This window comes from Fusarium fujikuroi, chromosome FFUJ_chr03, assembly GCF_900079805.1.
Source record: "Fusarium fujikuroi IMI 58289 draft genome, chromosome FFUJ_chr03".
Taxonomy (NCBI): Eukaryota; Fungi; Ascomycota; class Sordariomycetes; order Hypocreales; family Nectriaceae; genus Fusarium; species Fusarium fujikuroi.
Window position 1 is genome coordinate 4,327,726 of NC_036624.1, and position 15,216 is coordinate 4,342,941.

Here is a 15,216-nt window from a genome sequence, read left to right on the forward strand (position 1 = left end):
ACACACAATGTACACCGGCTTCCGATACGGAATCCGGAGACTTTGTTCGGTCTCCGTAACATCATCATTCATTGACCTCAACCATTCATAGCTCCAAGCCAATGCGGCCCCTAGTAAATGGCATTACCCGTACTCTGTGCCCCTCCCCATCAATCGCTCCCCTAGAGACGCCTTGGCTGGGAATGAGATGGGAGCCGTAGTGTCTGAGTGTTATTGTCTGGCGTTTTACGGCCCCCCCACCTCCACTCGCAACGAAAAATACCGGCCCCTCAACCATCCATGTCAGGATCTAATCCCAGTCTGGTTATAGACTGACGGGGACCCTGAATGGCTTCCCCTCCACTGCATTCCGGGTCATTGCAAAGCCGACATGACATTGAGAAACTCCACCCTTTGGAAGATGTTTTTTTTTCCATTGGGGTACACTGTAGAATGCTGGATACCTTTTACTGTATCGTCTATAGAGTCAGTTAGTCTCTCACTGGGCACCCCGCCCCAAGCCCCCAGGGGGTCCCGTAGGTTTACTGTACGCCCAGGCGGGTTTGTCTCCCAACAGTTCTAGTTTCTAGCTTCATCTTCCCCGCCAGGTGCCGAGAGGTGCTTGCCACCAGCCAACAGCAGTCAACAGTACCAAGTCAACAACCCACAAGGGGAAGATGGAAGTGGAGAGTCTTTGCAGATCCATTGAATTTGTACATCCCAAAGCCAATCCCAAGCTTCAGGTTGTATCCGTACTTGTACTTGTGTTGATGACCTCCCACTTCTTTTTTCCCTTTTGATGAAGACTTCTCCTCCTCTGTCCTCCCTCCAACCTTTCTCGATCCTCAAAGTGGTAACCTGACTCAAAGGAAGACGAACGAGATTAATACCTTGTTCAACCCATCTACATAATTCATCTGTTCTGGTCCTCCTCAACCAAGAACGTCTTCCTTTTTACCTTATCCACCTCATCTTAATTACAGACCCGACAGTGCCTACCCTTCGACCCTTCTGTATTTTTAGCGCCTATACCACACTTGGGACACTTTTTTTTTTTTGCTTCCCCAACAGTAACAGCAGAAAAACAGGCCCAGCTCCCGTCCCGTCGGATCTTGTTTTTTCTTCGGACGGAGCTACCCCTGCCCGTAAACTGCCCTTGCGCGCCCGCCACTTTGACCGGCTCATGACGACCTGAGAGCGACACGACTCAACTCTCTCAACCTGATCAAACTCCTCCTCTCCTCCATATTTCGAATCTCCGACTTCTTTCTCTCGACTCCTCCTTCATAATCTCCTCGTCCTCTCCTCCCTTCTTTCTTCCTCTACACACATAAACGCAGTAGCCATGACTGAGATCTCAGCTGGTGCCCAGGAGGGTGCCAATGGGCGGTCGGTGCCCTATGTCAATGGCAAGGCGTCGTATGCAGAGAAGTTCCATATTGCAGACCACTTCATCGGCGGCAACCGATTGGAGAATGCTCCTCCGAGCAAGGTCAAGGACTTTGTTGGCCAGAATGATGGCCACACTGTCATCACCAACGTAAGGACATATCTTTCCCGCCAGAATTGGAGTTCTGGGGAGGTAGAATTGGATCAACTCCGTCTACCCCGCCAGTTCTGAACTTTGAAGCGATCGTAACGGGTTTGCTAACAATAACTCTGCTCTACAGGTTCTCATTGCCAACAACGGTATCGCTGCCGTTAAGGAGATTCGATCAGTCCGAAAATGGGCTTACGAGACGTTCGGCGACGAGCGAGCCATTCACTTCACTGTGATGGCTACCCCCGAAGATCTGCAGGCCAACGCAGAATACATTAGAATGGCCGACCACTACGTCGAGGTTCCCGGCGGCACAAACAACCACAACTATGCCAACGTCGAGCTGATCGTGGATATTGCTGAGCGCATGAATGTCCATGCCGTCTGGGCTGGATGGTGAGTTGTCTCACAGAGACTTTGTCTCGCTGCGATTCTATGTACATGGACTAACAAGATATTCAGGGGTCACGCCTCAGAAAACCCAAAGTTGCCAGAGTCGCTGGCCGCCTCCCCCAACAAAATTGTCTTCATCGGACCTCCCGGATCTGCCATGCGATCACTAGGTGACAAGATTTCCTCCACAATTGTAGCACAGCACGCCGAGGTGCCGTGTATTCCTTGGTCAGGAACAGGCGTCGACGAGGTCGCCGTCGATGACAAGGGCATTGTCACCGTCGCCGATGATATCTACGCCAAGGGTTGCGTAACATCATGGGAGGAGGGTCTTGAGAAGGCCAAGGAGATTGGCTTCCCTGTCATGATCAAGGCTTCCGAAGGTGGTGGTGGTAAAGGTATCCGAAAGGCCACCGAGGAAGAGGGCTTCGAGGCTCTTTACAAGGCCGCTGCCAGCGAAATTCCCGGTTCTCCCATTTTTATTATGAAGCTTGCTGGCAATGCCCGACATCTTGAGGTCCAGCTTCTTGCTGATCAGTATGGAAACAACATCTCACTCTTCGGCCGTGATTGTTCCGTTCAGCGACGTCACCAGAAGATTATTGAGGAGGCTCCCGTCACCATTGCGAAGCCCGATACGTTCAAGGCTATGGAGGATGCCGCTGTTCGTCTCGGTAAGCTCGTCGGTTACGTCTCTGCCGGTACCGTCGAGTATCTCTACTCTCACGCCGACGACAAGTTCTACTTCCTGGAGCTTAACCCCCGTCTCCAGGTCGAGCATCCCACCACTGAGATGGTCAGTGGTGTCAACCTGCCCGCTGCCCAGCTTCAGATTGCCATGGGTATCCCTCTACACAGAATCCGTGATATTCGACTCCTATACGGTGTCGACCCCAAGACCTTCAGTGAGATCGACTTCGAGTTCAAGAACGAGGGCACATCTATGAGCCAACGACGACCCCAGCCCAAGGGCCACACCACTGCTTGCCGTATCACCTCTGAGGATCCTGGTGAGGGTTTCAAGCCTTCCAACGGTGTGATGCACGAGCTCAACTTCAGGAGTAGCTCCAATGTCTGGGGTTACTTTTCCGTCGGTTCTCAGGGTGGTATTCACAGTTTCTCAGACAGTCAGTTTGGTCACATTTTCGCCTATGGTGAGAACCGTTCTGCATCAAGGAAGCACATGGTCATGGCTCTCAAGGAGCTGAGCATTCGTGGTGATTTCCGAACTACTATCGAGTATCTCATCAAGCTTCTCGAGACCGAGGCTTTCGAGGACAACACCATCTCCACTGGCTGGTTGGATGAGCTTATCTCCAAGCGTCTTACTGCTGAGCGACCTGAGACCATGCTTGCTGTTGTCTGTGGTGCCGTCACCAAGGCTCACATTGCCAGCGAGGCTTGCATGACTGAGTACCGAGCCGGACTTGAGAAGGGTCAAGTGCCCTCTAAGGACGTTCTTAAGACCGTTTTCACCATCGACTTCATCTACGAGGGTTACCGTTACAAGTTCACCGCTACACGCGCCAGCGTTGACAGCTACCATCTCTTCATCAACGGTTCCAAGTGCTCCATCGGTGTCCGTTCTCTGAGCGATGGTGGTCTCCTGGTCCTTCTTGACGGCCGCAGTCACAACGTCTACTGGAAGGAAGAGGTTGGTGCTACCCGTCTGTCCGTCGACAGCAAGACCTGCTTGCTTGAGCAGGAGAACGACCCTACCCAGCTTCGATCTCCCAGCCCTGGTAAGCTTGTCAAGTACTCCGTCGAGAACGGGGCCCATGTCCGTGCCGGTCAGGCTTTCGCCGAGGTCGAGGTCATGAAGATGTACATGCCTCTCGTTGCTCAAGAAGATGGTGTTGTCCAGCTCATCAAGCAACCCGGAGCTACTCTCGAGGCTGGCGATATCCTCGGTATCTTGGCCCTTGACGACCCCAGCCGCGTCAAGCAGGCTCAGGCTTTCGTCGACAAGCTCCCCGCCTATGGCGAGCCTGTCGTTGTCGGTGCCAAGCCCGCTCAGCGCTTCTCCCTCCTCTACAACATCCTCCACAATATTCTCCTGGGTTATGACAACTCTGTCATCATGGCCAACACCCTCAAAGAGCTCATTGAGGTTCTCCGCGATCCCGAGCTTCCCTATAGCGAGTGGAACGCCCAATTCTCTGCTCTCCACTCGCGTATGCCTCAGAAACTCGACGCTCAGTTCACTCAGATCGTTGAGCGCAGCAAGTCTCGCCACGGAGAGTTCCCCGCCAAGGCTCTCACTAAGGCTTTCAACAAGTTCCTCGAGGACAATGTTGATGCTGGTGATGCCGACCTTCTCAAGGCCACTCTCTCCCCTCTTACCGAGGTCCTCGACATGTACGCCGATGGCCAGAAAAACCGAGAGCTTAGCGTCATTAAGGGTCTTCTTGAGCAGTATTGGGAGGTTGAGAACCTCTTCATGAACCAGCCTCAGGAAGATGCTGTTATTCTTCAGCTGCGTGACCAGCACAAGGAGGACATTATGAAGGTTGTTCACACCGTTCTCTCTCACAGCCGTGTCAGCTCCAAGAGCTCTCTTATCCTGGCCATCCTTGAGGAATACCGCCCCAACAAGCCTAAGGCTGGAAGCATCGCCAAGAACCTTCGCGAGACTCTCCGCCTGCTCACTGAGCTCCAGTCGCGTCCTACCTCCAAGGTTTCCCTCAAGGCTCGTGAGATCATGATTCAGTGTGCTCTTCCCTCGCTCGAGGAGCGAACCGCCCAGATGGAGCACATCCTCCGCTCTTCCGTCATCGAGTCGCGATACGGCGAGACTGGTTGGGACCACCGAGAGCCCAGCCTTGAAATTATCAAGGAGGTTGTTGATTCCAAGTACACCGTTTTCGATGTCTTGACCATGTTCTTCGCTCACGACGATCCTTGGGTGTCCCTGGCCTCTCTTGAGGTCTACGTTCGCCGAGCTTACCGTGCGTACATCCTCAAGCAGATTGAGTATCACCAGGATGAGAACGATGCTCCTCAGTTCGTTTCTTGGGACTTCCAGCTCCGAAAGCTTGGACAGTCTGAGTTCGGTCTTCCCCTGCAGTCTGCTGCTCCTTCTACTCCTGCTACCCCTAGCGGAGGCGAGTTCAACTTTAAGCGAATCCACTCGATCAGTGATATGTCTTATCTTACTGGCAAGTGGGAGGACGAGCCTACACGAAAGGGTGTCATTGTCCCTTGCAAGTACATCGAAGATGCCGAGGACCTCATTGGCAAGGCTCTCGAGGCTCTCGCCCTTGAGCAGAAGCAGAAGAAGAAGAACACTCCCGGCACCCCCGGTCTCATCCCCGATCTCAGCGGTAAGCGCAAGCCTGCCCAGCCCAAGCAGCACGAGGAAGAACTCTCTGCTGTCATCAACGTCGCTATCCGCGATGTTGAGAGCCGCGATGACCGTGAGGCCCTCGAGGAAATTCTTCCTATCGTCGAGCAGTTCAAGGATGAGCTCCTTGCTCGTGGTGTCCGCCGCCTGACATTCATCTGCGGTCACAGCGATGGTTCTTACCCCGGCTATTACACTTTCCGTGGACCCGAGTATAAGGAAGATGACAGTATCCGTCACAGCGAGCCCGCTCTTGCTTTCCAACTTGAGCTTGCTCGTCTCAGCAAGTTCAACATCAAGCCCGTCTTCACTGAGAACAAGAGTATCCACGTTTACGAGGGTATGGGCAAGAACGTGGACACCGATAAGCGATACTTCACTCGTGCTGTCATCCGACCTGGTCGTCTCCGAGACGAGATCCCTACTGCCGAGTATCTCATCTCTGAGGCTGATCGCGTTGTCAACGATATCTTTGACGCTCTCGAAATTATCGGTAACAACAACTCTGATCTGAACCAGGTCTTTATCAACTTCTCTCCTGTATTCCAGCTTCAGCCCAAGGAGGTCGAGGAGAGTCTTCAGGGCTTCCTTGACCGATTCGGTATCCGTGCTTGGAGACTCCGTATCGCTCAGGTCGAGATCCGCATCATCTGCACTGACCCTCAGACTGGCGAGCCTTACCCTCTTCGCGTTGTCATCACCAACACTTCTGGTTACGTTGTCGATGTCGACATGTATGCCGAGCGCAAGTCGGAGAAGGGTGAGTGGGTCTTCCACAGCATTGGTGGTACCCACGAGAAGGGTCCTATGCATCTGATGCCCGTTTCTACCCCCTATGCCACCAAGAACTGGCTCCAGCCCAAGCGTTACAAGGCTCACCTTATGGGAACTCAGTACGTCTACGATTTCCCCGAGCTCTTCCGACAGGCCATCCAGAACTCCTGGGTCAAGGCCGTCAAGGCTCAGCCTAGCCTGGCTTCCCAGCAGCCCAAGACGGGTGACTGCATCAGCTTCACTGAGCTTGTTCTTGATGACAAGGACAGCCTCGATGAGGTCAACCGCGAGCCTGGCACCAACACCTGTGGTATGGTCGGTTGGATCTTCAGGGCCCGCACCCCTGAATACCCCAACGGCCGTCGCTTCATTGTCATTGCCAACGATATCACCTACAAGATTGGTTCATTCGGTCCCAAGGAAGATGACTTCTTCCACAAGTGCACTGAGCTTGCTCGCAAGCTGGGTATCCCCCGTATCTACCTCTCTGCTAACTCTGGTGCTCGTCTTGGCCTTGCTGATGAGCTCATGGGTCACTTCAAGGTCGCTTGGAACAACCCCGAGAAGCAGGATTCCGGCTTCAAGTACCTCTACCTCGATGAGGAGACCAAGACTCGCTTCGAGAAAGACGTCATCACCGAGGAGGTCTCCGAGGATGGTGAGAAGCGACACAAGATCGTCACAATCGTCGGTAAGGAGGATGGTCTCGGTGTTGAGTGTCTGCGAGGCTCTGGTCTCATTGCTGGTGCCACCAGCCGCGCCTACAATGACATCTTCACTGTCACCCTTGTCACCTGCCGATCCGTTGGTATTGGTGCCTACCTCGTCCGTCTTGGCCAGCGTGCTGTCCAGATTGAGGGTCAGCCCATCATCTTGACTGGTGCCCCTGCCCTCAACAACTTGCTTGGTCGTGAGGTCTACACCTCTAACCTTCAGCTTGGTGGCACTCAGATCATGTACCGCAACGGTGTCTCTCATATGACCGCCAACGATGACTTCGCTGGTGTCTCCAAGATCGTCGAGTGGATGTCATTTGTCCCCGAGAAGCGCAACAGCCCTGTCCCTGTCAGCCCTAGCGTTGATGACTGGAACCGTGACATTACCTACTTCCCTCCCCAGAAGCAGCCTTATGATGTCCGATGGATGATCAGCGGTCGCGAGGGCGAGAACGGTTTCGAGTCTGGTCTCTTCGATAAGGACTCTTTCGTTGAGGCTCTCGGCGGCTGGGCCAAGACTGTCGTTGTTGGTCGTGCTCGTCTTGGTGGCATCCCTATGGGTGTTATCGCTGTCGAGGTCCGATCTGTGGAGAACATCACTCCTGCTGACCCTGCCAACCCTGACTCTATCGAGCAGGTTAGCAACGAGGCCGGTGGTGTCTGGTACCCCAACTCTGCCTTCAAGACTGCCCAGGCTATCAACGACTTCAATAATGGTGAGCAGCTTCCTCTCATGATCCTTGCCAACTGGCGTGGTTTCTCTGGTGGTCAGCGCGACATGTACAACGAGGTTCTCAAGTACGGTTCTTTCATCGTCGATGCCCTTGTCAAGTACGAGCAGCCCATCTTCATCTACATTCCTCCCTTCGGCGAGCTACGTGGTGGCTCTTGGGTCGTCGTCGATCCTACCATCAACTCCACCGCCATGGAGATGTACGCCGATACCGAGGCCCGTGGTGGTGTTCTTGAGCCTGAGGGTATCATTGGTATCAAGTACCGCAAGGACAAGCAGGTCCAGACCATGGCCCGCATGGATCCTACCTACGCTGGTCTCAAGAAGCAACTTGAGGACTCCAGCCTGTCCACGGAGGAGACCGACGAGATTAAGAAGAAGATGGCCATCCGTGAGAAGCAGCTGCTGCCCGTGTACGCCCAGATTGCCGTACAGTTCGCCGATCTTCACGACCGTGCTGGCCGCATGAAGGCCAAGGGTGTCATCCGTGACATTCTTGAGTGGACCAACGCTCGACGCTTCTTCTACTGGCGTCTTCGCCGACGTCTCAACGAGGAGTACATCCTCCGCCGCATGACTTCCACCATCATCAGCACTTCGCACAGCCAGACTGCTACCAAGAACACGGAGACTCGTGACAGATACCTGCACCTTCTCCGCAGCTGGTCGGGCATTGTCGATTGGGAGAAGAATGATCAGGCAGTTACTGAGTGGTACGAGACTGAGCGCAAGACCATCAGCGAGAAGGTCGAGACGCTCAAGTCTGAGGTGTTGGCAGCTGAGGTTGCCAGCGTTGTCCGTGGTCATGCTAAGGCTGGATGGACTGGTGTTCGTGAGGTGCTCAGAGTCATGCCCGTTGAGGAGCGGGAGCAGATTCTGAAGTACCTCCAGCAGTAAAGGAGAGAAGGACATATTGAGGAGGCTTTATGAAATGGGAATCATTCATTCCCTGTGTTTTTTTACTGGCTATTTATGCTATCATGGTTTTATGTCATGTCATCAAGACAGTTAGAAATGAAGGAGGTTAGACAGAGAACGGAATGTGTATGAGGCGTCAGGTACTGGATTAGTTTCGGTTTCAAATATCCATTTTATTACTTCAAGTATAAGTTTGTGTCCCATGTGAAGCGAATGAGGTGGTGATAACGTAATCAATTGAAATATAGCAACAAACAAGGAATACGTGGTTTACTTTGTCATCCTATGCTATGGAAGATGCTTGGCCTAACGATCTATGATAGACGATCCTGTCCACTTCATCATCTTCATCGGAGAGCAGAGTCTTTTGTCTTTGTTGCAAACAAGACAATCACAACTCAAACTCCTGTATGTAAAAGCTTAAAGCAAAACGCTATGCGTCAAATATCACATTTTACACTGCTCAAAAACGCTGATCGCTATGCTCGATGTATACCATTAATCTCAATCGTGTGTCATCTCCAACAACGAATCGCTATTCTCTCACGATTCATTCTCGTCGTATTCATTGTCATCCTTTGAAGACTTCTTCCCCTCGGGTATATACTGACAAGCTACAGTAAAGCCCACAGCACAGGGAATCATTATTACCCAGGCCAGATGGCCCCAGAAAATCTGCCCACGTACACCCACGGCATAAATGGCCGTTGCGGCACCTGGTACAATGGCTCTTATACCGCTTGCAAGACTCAGGGCCAGAGCATTCAGTGTACCCAAGAAGTGAGGATCTGGCGCAACGTCGTTGAGAGCCAGCTGCACACCTGTGAAGGCCATGGACACGCCTGGTCCGACGATGGTGACCACCGCACCCAAGATCCAGAATATGACAGTAGTAGCGTGTGTATCAGCGCGGAGGAGCGTGTTGAGAATTACGAATCCAACGAAGAACCAGGGGTACGCATATCCACAGAGTTTCATGACACCGCGTGTACCTAGATATCGATGAAGTATGGGGAAGGCGATGAGCAACCAGATGGCTTGGCTTGCACCTTGGAGGGCCATATAGATGGAGATCTGGAATGCGTTAAAGCCTGTGCCTCCAAGCTCGACAGGTGTGTAAAGAACGACTGGGAGAATGGCCGTGAACACAAAGGCAAGGAACATGGCATGGCTGTAAGCCCAAAGAACGAGGGCCACTTGGCGAGACTTGACGAGTTCCCAAGTTGACATTCGAGGCTGGCCATTCTCTTCGTGGTGAGACTTCTTCGGCTCGTGAAGTGTCTCCTTGAGAAGGAGAGCGGTTGTGATGCAGCTTGTAGAGCTGATCAGACCAACAACAATACCTTGCAGCGCGTAGGGATAATCGATGAAGAATTGGACATTTCCAAAAGCCCGAGGAAACTGATGAGCAGGGTCTGCGAGGGCGCCGCCGATGATAGGGCCCAAGAAGATTCCTATGTTTCCACCAAATGCGAACCAGCTGAAGGCCTTTGCCTGTGTCTCAGGGGTGCTGAGTTCAGAGAGCATAGTCCTGATGACAAGACCAGAACCAGAAAATAGACCCGCTATGCATCGGAAGAGGATCATCTGCCAGATCGTCTTTGACATGCCAAACAACACAGGCCCAACAGCGGTGCCAAAAAGCGTGATGAGAAGAACAGGCTTCCGACCAATACGATCAGCGAGCCGACTCCAGCTGAGAAGCACCGTCATCTGGGTAGCCGAGAAAAGAGACTCGATGAGACCGCTGTAAAAACCAACATCACTCTTGGGCAGGTTGCCATTCTCCTGGACCATCTGCGCAATGAAGGGAAAGATGGAGAAGAAGGCGATCGGCTCCATGACGCGCGCGTAGCAGAGCAGCAACACCTGGAGTTTCGGGAGCGGTTTGCCATCCGGCTTCGCGACACCCGTTTCCTCCGCCGTGCCATCGCCAGAGGAAGTCACAGCTCCATAGTCAGCAGGCGACGCGGTGCCGATGAGAGTTGAGGCTTCGGTGTCGGCATCTGGGGCAAGTTGGCCCCCTCCAACGAAACGCGCAAGCAACGGGCCAGCTTCAGAGGCATCCCAATCATCACGCGAGGCAGAGTCAGAGGTAGGACTTTGAGACTTGGGTGATTCTGCCGTCATTGTGTCGGGCAATGGGGGGGCGTCTGGGTGTGCTTATATCTCTGGCGAGCTCGCGATTGAGATGGATGGAGGGTGGTATCTCTACGATAAAGAGCAAGGATCAAGGCGCATTAAAGTTGATGACGATCGTACGACGTCTTGTCTACACGACAGAGGGTCTTGGCGCACTCGAAACCGGATCTGATCGCGATTCTGAGAGAGTGAGATTGAGGGTATCATGTTGGCGACAGTTTTTATGGATCTCACCCAAAAGTGCTGACTTGCCTGTTTCGGAAGTCGTGGAGATGTCATCTCACGGAATGGTCACGTGCTCGATGGCAACATCGAGCGAGCTGTAGTGCAGGGTAAGCTGATTTCGGTGACGTCTTCATTAAAAAAAGAGGCTCCATAACGTTCATAATGGCTAAAACGGTCTTTGTTTCAAACCATCTTTATTTGGAAGTGGGATTAGGAACCTTTGATATAGGATTTTATAGGAATAAGCCGTCGCTCAGCACAAAGAGAAGTAAACTGCTCGGCGTCATCGGCTTTCACAAATCAAACATCTCCAGTGCCATGGCCCGCTTGACCGAGGCACAGAATAAGCACTGAATGTTACCCCATGGTGCCATTGGCTTTACAACCAGGAAGATGCCTGCTTCCTGTGGAGGGACTAACCCTCTAAAAAAGCGTCGAACCTCCAAGTCAGGCTGCTGTTGTGAATCAATGACAGGCGGTGGTTTGGTCAGTCAAAGCCGGCACGTTGGGAAATGTGGACTGCTCAAGATTCGTGAACGCCGATCCTTACGTTTTGAAACCGAGCAGTTTCTTCTGGGCCAACAGATTTCTTCCAATCCCACACCGAACATATCAAAAACGTGGACGGTGGATTGCAGTTGATAAAAAGCATATCTTGGCTGGCCGGTGTGTGGATGAGCTGCCATCTGCGGGTCAGGTTGAATTAAACATCCAAGAACATGTCCATAGATCCGGTTCATCGGCATTTTAACCAAGTGGAGGCGTCTCTAATCCCCGCAAACAGTACGTATAGGCTAACAGCGCCTCTGCTTTTCCAATGGCCAGTGAATGGAGAGGTAACATTGCGGGTTCTGGATGTATTGAAGCACGGATCGTCGATTCAGCGGTGCTGAAAGATACCTCGAGTGTCATATAACACTAGGATCTCGCACGAAAATCAAGTTTTCGTTTCTTAGGTGAGGTGTCTTGGGCTGCTGCTCAGTTCCATATGAGATGCATATATCATAAATGCAAGTGCCGTAAACAGTTCTTGGCGTGGCACAAGTTTGAAACCCGGCTATCTGAGATTGCAAAGACCGACGGCACTGCTATCTCTTGTCTCATGAACTTTCGCGGTAACAAAGCCCATAGGCAGATCATGTAGCGATGGGCTACCGTTGGTGGGTTGGACTGGCCGGTGAACGTTGGAGATTGATCATTTTCTGAAGTGTGAATGGCGGCGACTAACGTACCCTGTTGTAAGGTGAGCGCATAAATGCAAAGAAGTAAAGCAAGGGTCGGCCAAGTAGATAGACAAAGGAGGAAGACCAGTAGGAGCTTCCGCAGAGGCAGTCGTTTGAATAAACCGTAGCGAAAGTACTATCAGATCTTGGTCGAGAAATGCGATGGACACCGTAGTATGTATCGGACTTTTGTCCCAAATGTCTCAATTCGGGTGAATCAAGATCCAATAGGAACTGGGTCCGTCAGGAGTGCGTGTGTGGTTGGGCAAACATGCATCGCCTAGCATACATCTTCTGCGAACAAGGAAGTAGTATCCTTGATCAAGACTTGGCGTCTGTTGCATGCATTTCGACGAGTCGTGCGAAGGGAGACTTGTTTGAATGCCATGAGTCAAGGTGTGTGCTCGTGCATAGTGGCTGAATCTGGCTGCATCTTGTGCGCTGTTTGCTGCAGTTTGTTCGAGGTTGGTTGCAGGACAGAAAATATGACTGACTCTAATGTCTGCCTTGGTACCTTAAGACGCTGAATAAGGTAAAGGCAGAAAACAAGGACGGGAGGTACGGGCAGTGACGGAGAATGGAAAGTGCGGAAAGAGTTTTCCCGGGCAGGGACTACGCAAGGCAAGAAGCAATAGAACCGGCTCATTGTTATTACTTAGAATCGATCGCTCTCCTCAAGGGTCTTTTTCACGCAATGCAACGCTGGAAGTGGATAACATAGGTAGAGAGTGAGACTTTCAAAACGTTGACAGGCCGGGATTTACAGTGACAACCCGCGTAAGTACATCCGAGAGGTTGCAATGTTCGGATAACATTGATCAAAAGATGACAAGATCCGAGCTGTCAAGAGTCCAAGCGAGCCAGGGTTCACAGCACTATAAGCATGGATCGATGGCTGTGGAGGTGCTGTATGTACTTGTGAGAGATGATGTCCCGCAAATTCTAGAAGAACAAACGAGGTAGAAAACGTCAAGGGTGCAGGTGCAAGCAGCTAGAGAAAGATATCATGCATTATGTCCCTTACGATGCAAGAGTTTGCAGCAGCACTATCACTATTAAAGGACCAATTATGTCACTCCGGTTCCCCGAGCGGTTCCTTGACCCGTGATATCTGAAGACTACTGTAGGTATAATGCCTCAAAGAGGGGACAGAGAGAGGGCTACGTAATTCAAAGAGCTGCCGAACATGATACTATAGCCTAGGATAATTGTAATATAGACCTGAGAATGAAATCGACAATGACCGACATATCACCAAACTTGGTGATAATGAAATGCTGCTAACACCAAACGGACTAAATAGGCAATGAACCCTTGATCGAGTCTCCAGTAAATTTATGCTCCGGATGCAAATCAGCCCAGCTTACTCCGTAGTCCACCCTAACATAACCCACATTACGGGCTAACTCAAGACCCTTGTCGAATATCAAGCTCCACGCTTCATTTCAACAACACCAAAGGCACTCGACAATACCCAATGCGTTTTTTTATCGTACCGACAAAGTCTTATACAGTCCCATGCCTATCTCGTATGCAGATTGCGACTCGTGGATTATCCAGTGAGTCTGATCATGCCTCGCGTGGACCTTTTGACTCGAGTCATTTCTTCAACAGGCGGGTACACCAGCCGGTCAAGACAAACCAACAGTTTGACAGGGCTGATGGACACGATAGTTAGTCATGCACGCTTCACTTTTCCAAAGATATGGCAGTATCATCCAGTTCTGCCCGCCTCATCTATACCCATCCACGTAGTCGTATCTTGCTTGGAGCAAACAAGCCACTTTTGGGTATAGCATGAAGCGCTACTGGTGGCATTTCTTTTGCAGTGCATTCCTGTCCCGGTAAAACATCCGCTCGCGCTGCTGAGAGCCAGAGCCAGAGCCATAGAGAGCTGGGGGAGGAGTCAAATCCGGGGCGGTTGAGGGCATATCCTCGCAAGGAATTCCGTGTCTTGCGCAACTAAGTCAGCGTCTATGATTGGACCAGAAAAGGTCGTGTGCTGGATTTTCAGGTTTGTCTCATCGACGTCAAAGCCTGCAGCAAACCAACTAACTTCCTGGGCTGCAGGACACTAACATCGAAAGTGGCGTGATTTGGTGGCTTGTCTTGTTTGTTGCTAAGTAGCGGATCCTGCTGAATATCTCGTCTGCCTGGACTGGTTGGAAGAATTGCAACACCGGAGCCGCAATGGTAGGTGACTTGATGACGGAACAAACACCAAATGTTCCGGTGGAGACATGACAGAGCCAAGGCCCTGAAGTGAAAAAAAAAAAGAAGTGTGTCAGGGATGGCCCCTGTTCACCGTCCCTTGCTGAAGATCGTTGTCTCACCAACAAAGGGAATTCCCCGCGGACAAACTTTGACGCTAACTAATGACCAGGTCACTGAACCTTCTAAATCTTCTACTGAAGCTTCCCTGTAGTTATTCCCGGATAGCACTGCCGGTGCTGTAGATCCTGGTCATAGCTTGATGTTTGCCCCTGAGCCAAACCCGGAAACGCATCTATGCAGTGTCATCATCTTCATCTTTTGAGGTCGGGGAGCGTTCAAGGCTACTGTAGATGCAATACCGTACCAGTCCTTTTGGGGCAAAGTGAAACTACCGCTCGACTAAAGTGCAGGTCCGGTCGGCCGCTCGTTCACTGTAAGTGAAGCCTCGCGGTTCAGCCTCTGCAGGTAGCGTGGTCTTGCCGTCTCTCGTCGCCTTGTTTTTTGATCTGAGTACATAAAGACATGCACAGTTCAAGACAGCGGTTGCTGCTCATTCGCTTGAATCTCAGCTGAGGCTATCGTTGCTTTTTGTAACCTCGGCAAGAGATGTAGCCGGTATCTGTCACGATATCAAGATATGGGCAGACGTCACAACCACCAACTGCAAGTCTTCGATTTTATTACCTGCCCCATCACCGATATTCACGAGTCACACTCACACCTAGGTACCTTACCTATCTACCTGTCTGTGGCTGGCTGGTCATTGCCTCATTTCCTTTGCCTCGCCTGTTGTCGCCTTCCCATAATACCACATCACATCCCATCAACCAACCCTCCTCGACCTTTATACCTTACCTTGCCTCAAACATCCCCCGAGAGAATCAAGCATTCATCTGACGGCATCTTCCCGGTACAAGCCTATACTTGCATCTGTCGGACAATAACCTACCAGTCAGCGTCTCTTCCGTCATATATGAGTATAAAACGACAGGCGACAGAAAGGCACAGTGGTACTC

The 15,216-nt window shown here is 51.6% G+C and overlaps 2 protein-coding genes; one reads left to right on the forward strand and one right to left on the reverse strand.

The window, feature by feature from the left end:
* Nucleotides 1–1,324: 1,324 nt before the first annotated feature.
* Nucleotides 1,325–8,375, forward strand: FFUJ_03424 (probable acetyl-CoA carboxylase; the record flags this gene model as incomplete). XM_023575270.1 has 3 exons in its annotated part: nucleotides 1,325–1,519; nucleotides 1,650–1,915; nucleotides 1,982–8,375. The coding sequence occupies 3 exons, from the start codon at nucleotides 1,325–1,327 to the stop codon at nucleotides 8,373–8,375; spliced, it is 6,855 nt and encodes a 2,284-aa protein (XP_023428479.1).
* A 564-nt stretch (nucleotides 8,376–8,939) lies between these two features.
* Nucleotides 8,940–10,526, reverse strand: FFUJ_03425 (related to tetracycline resistance protein (probable transport protein); the record flags this gene model as incomplete). Its single annotated transcript, XM_023575271.1, has 1 exon — nucleotides 8,940–10,526. The coding sequence occupies one exon, from the start codon at nucleotides 10,524–10,526 to the stop codon at nucleotides 8,940–8,942; it is 1,587 nt and encodes a 528-aa protein (XP_023428480.1).
* Nucleotides 10,527–15,216: the final 4,690 nt, after the last annotated feature.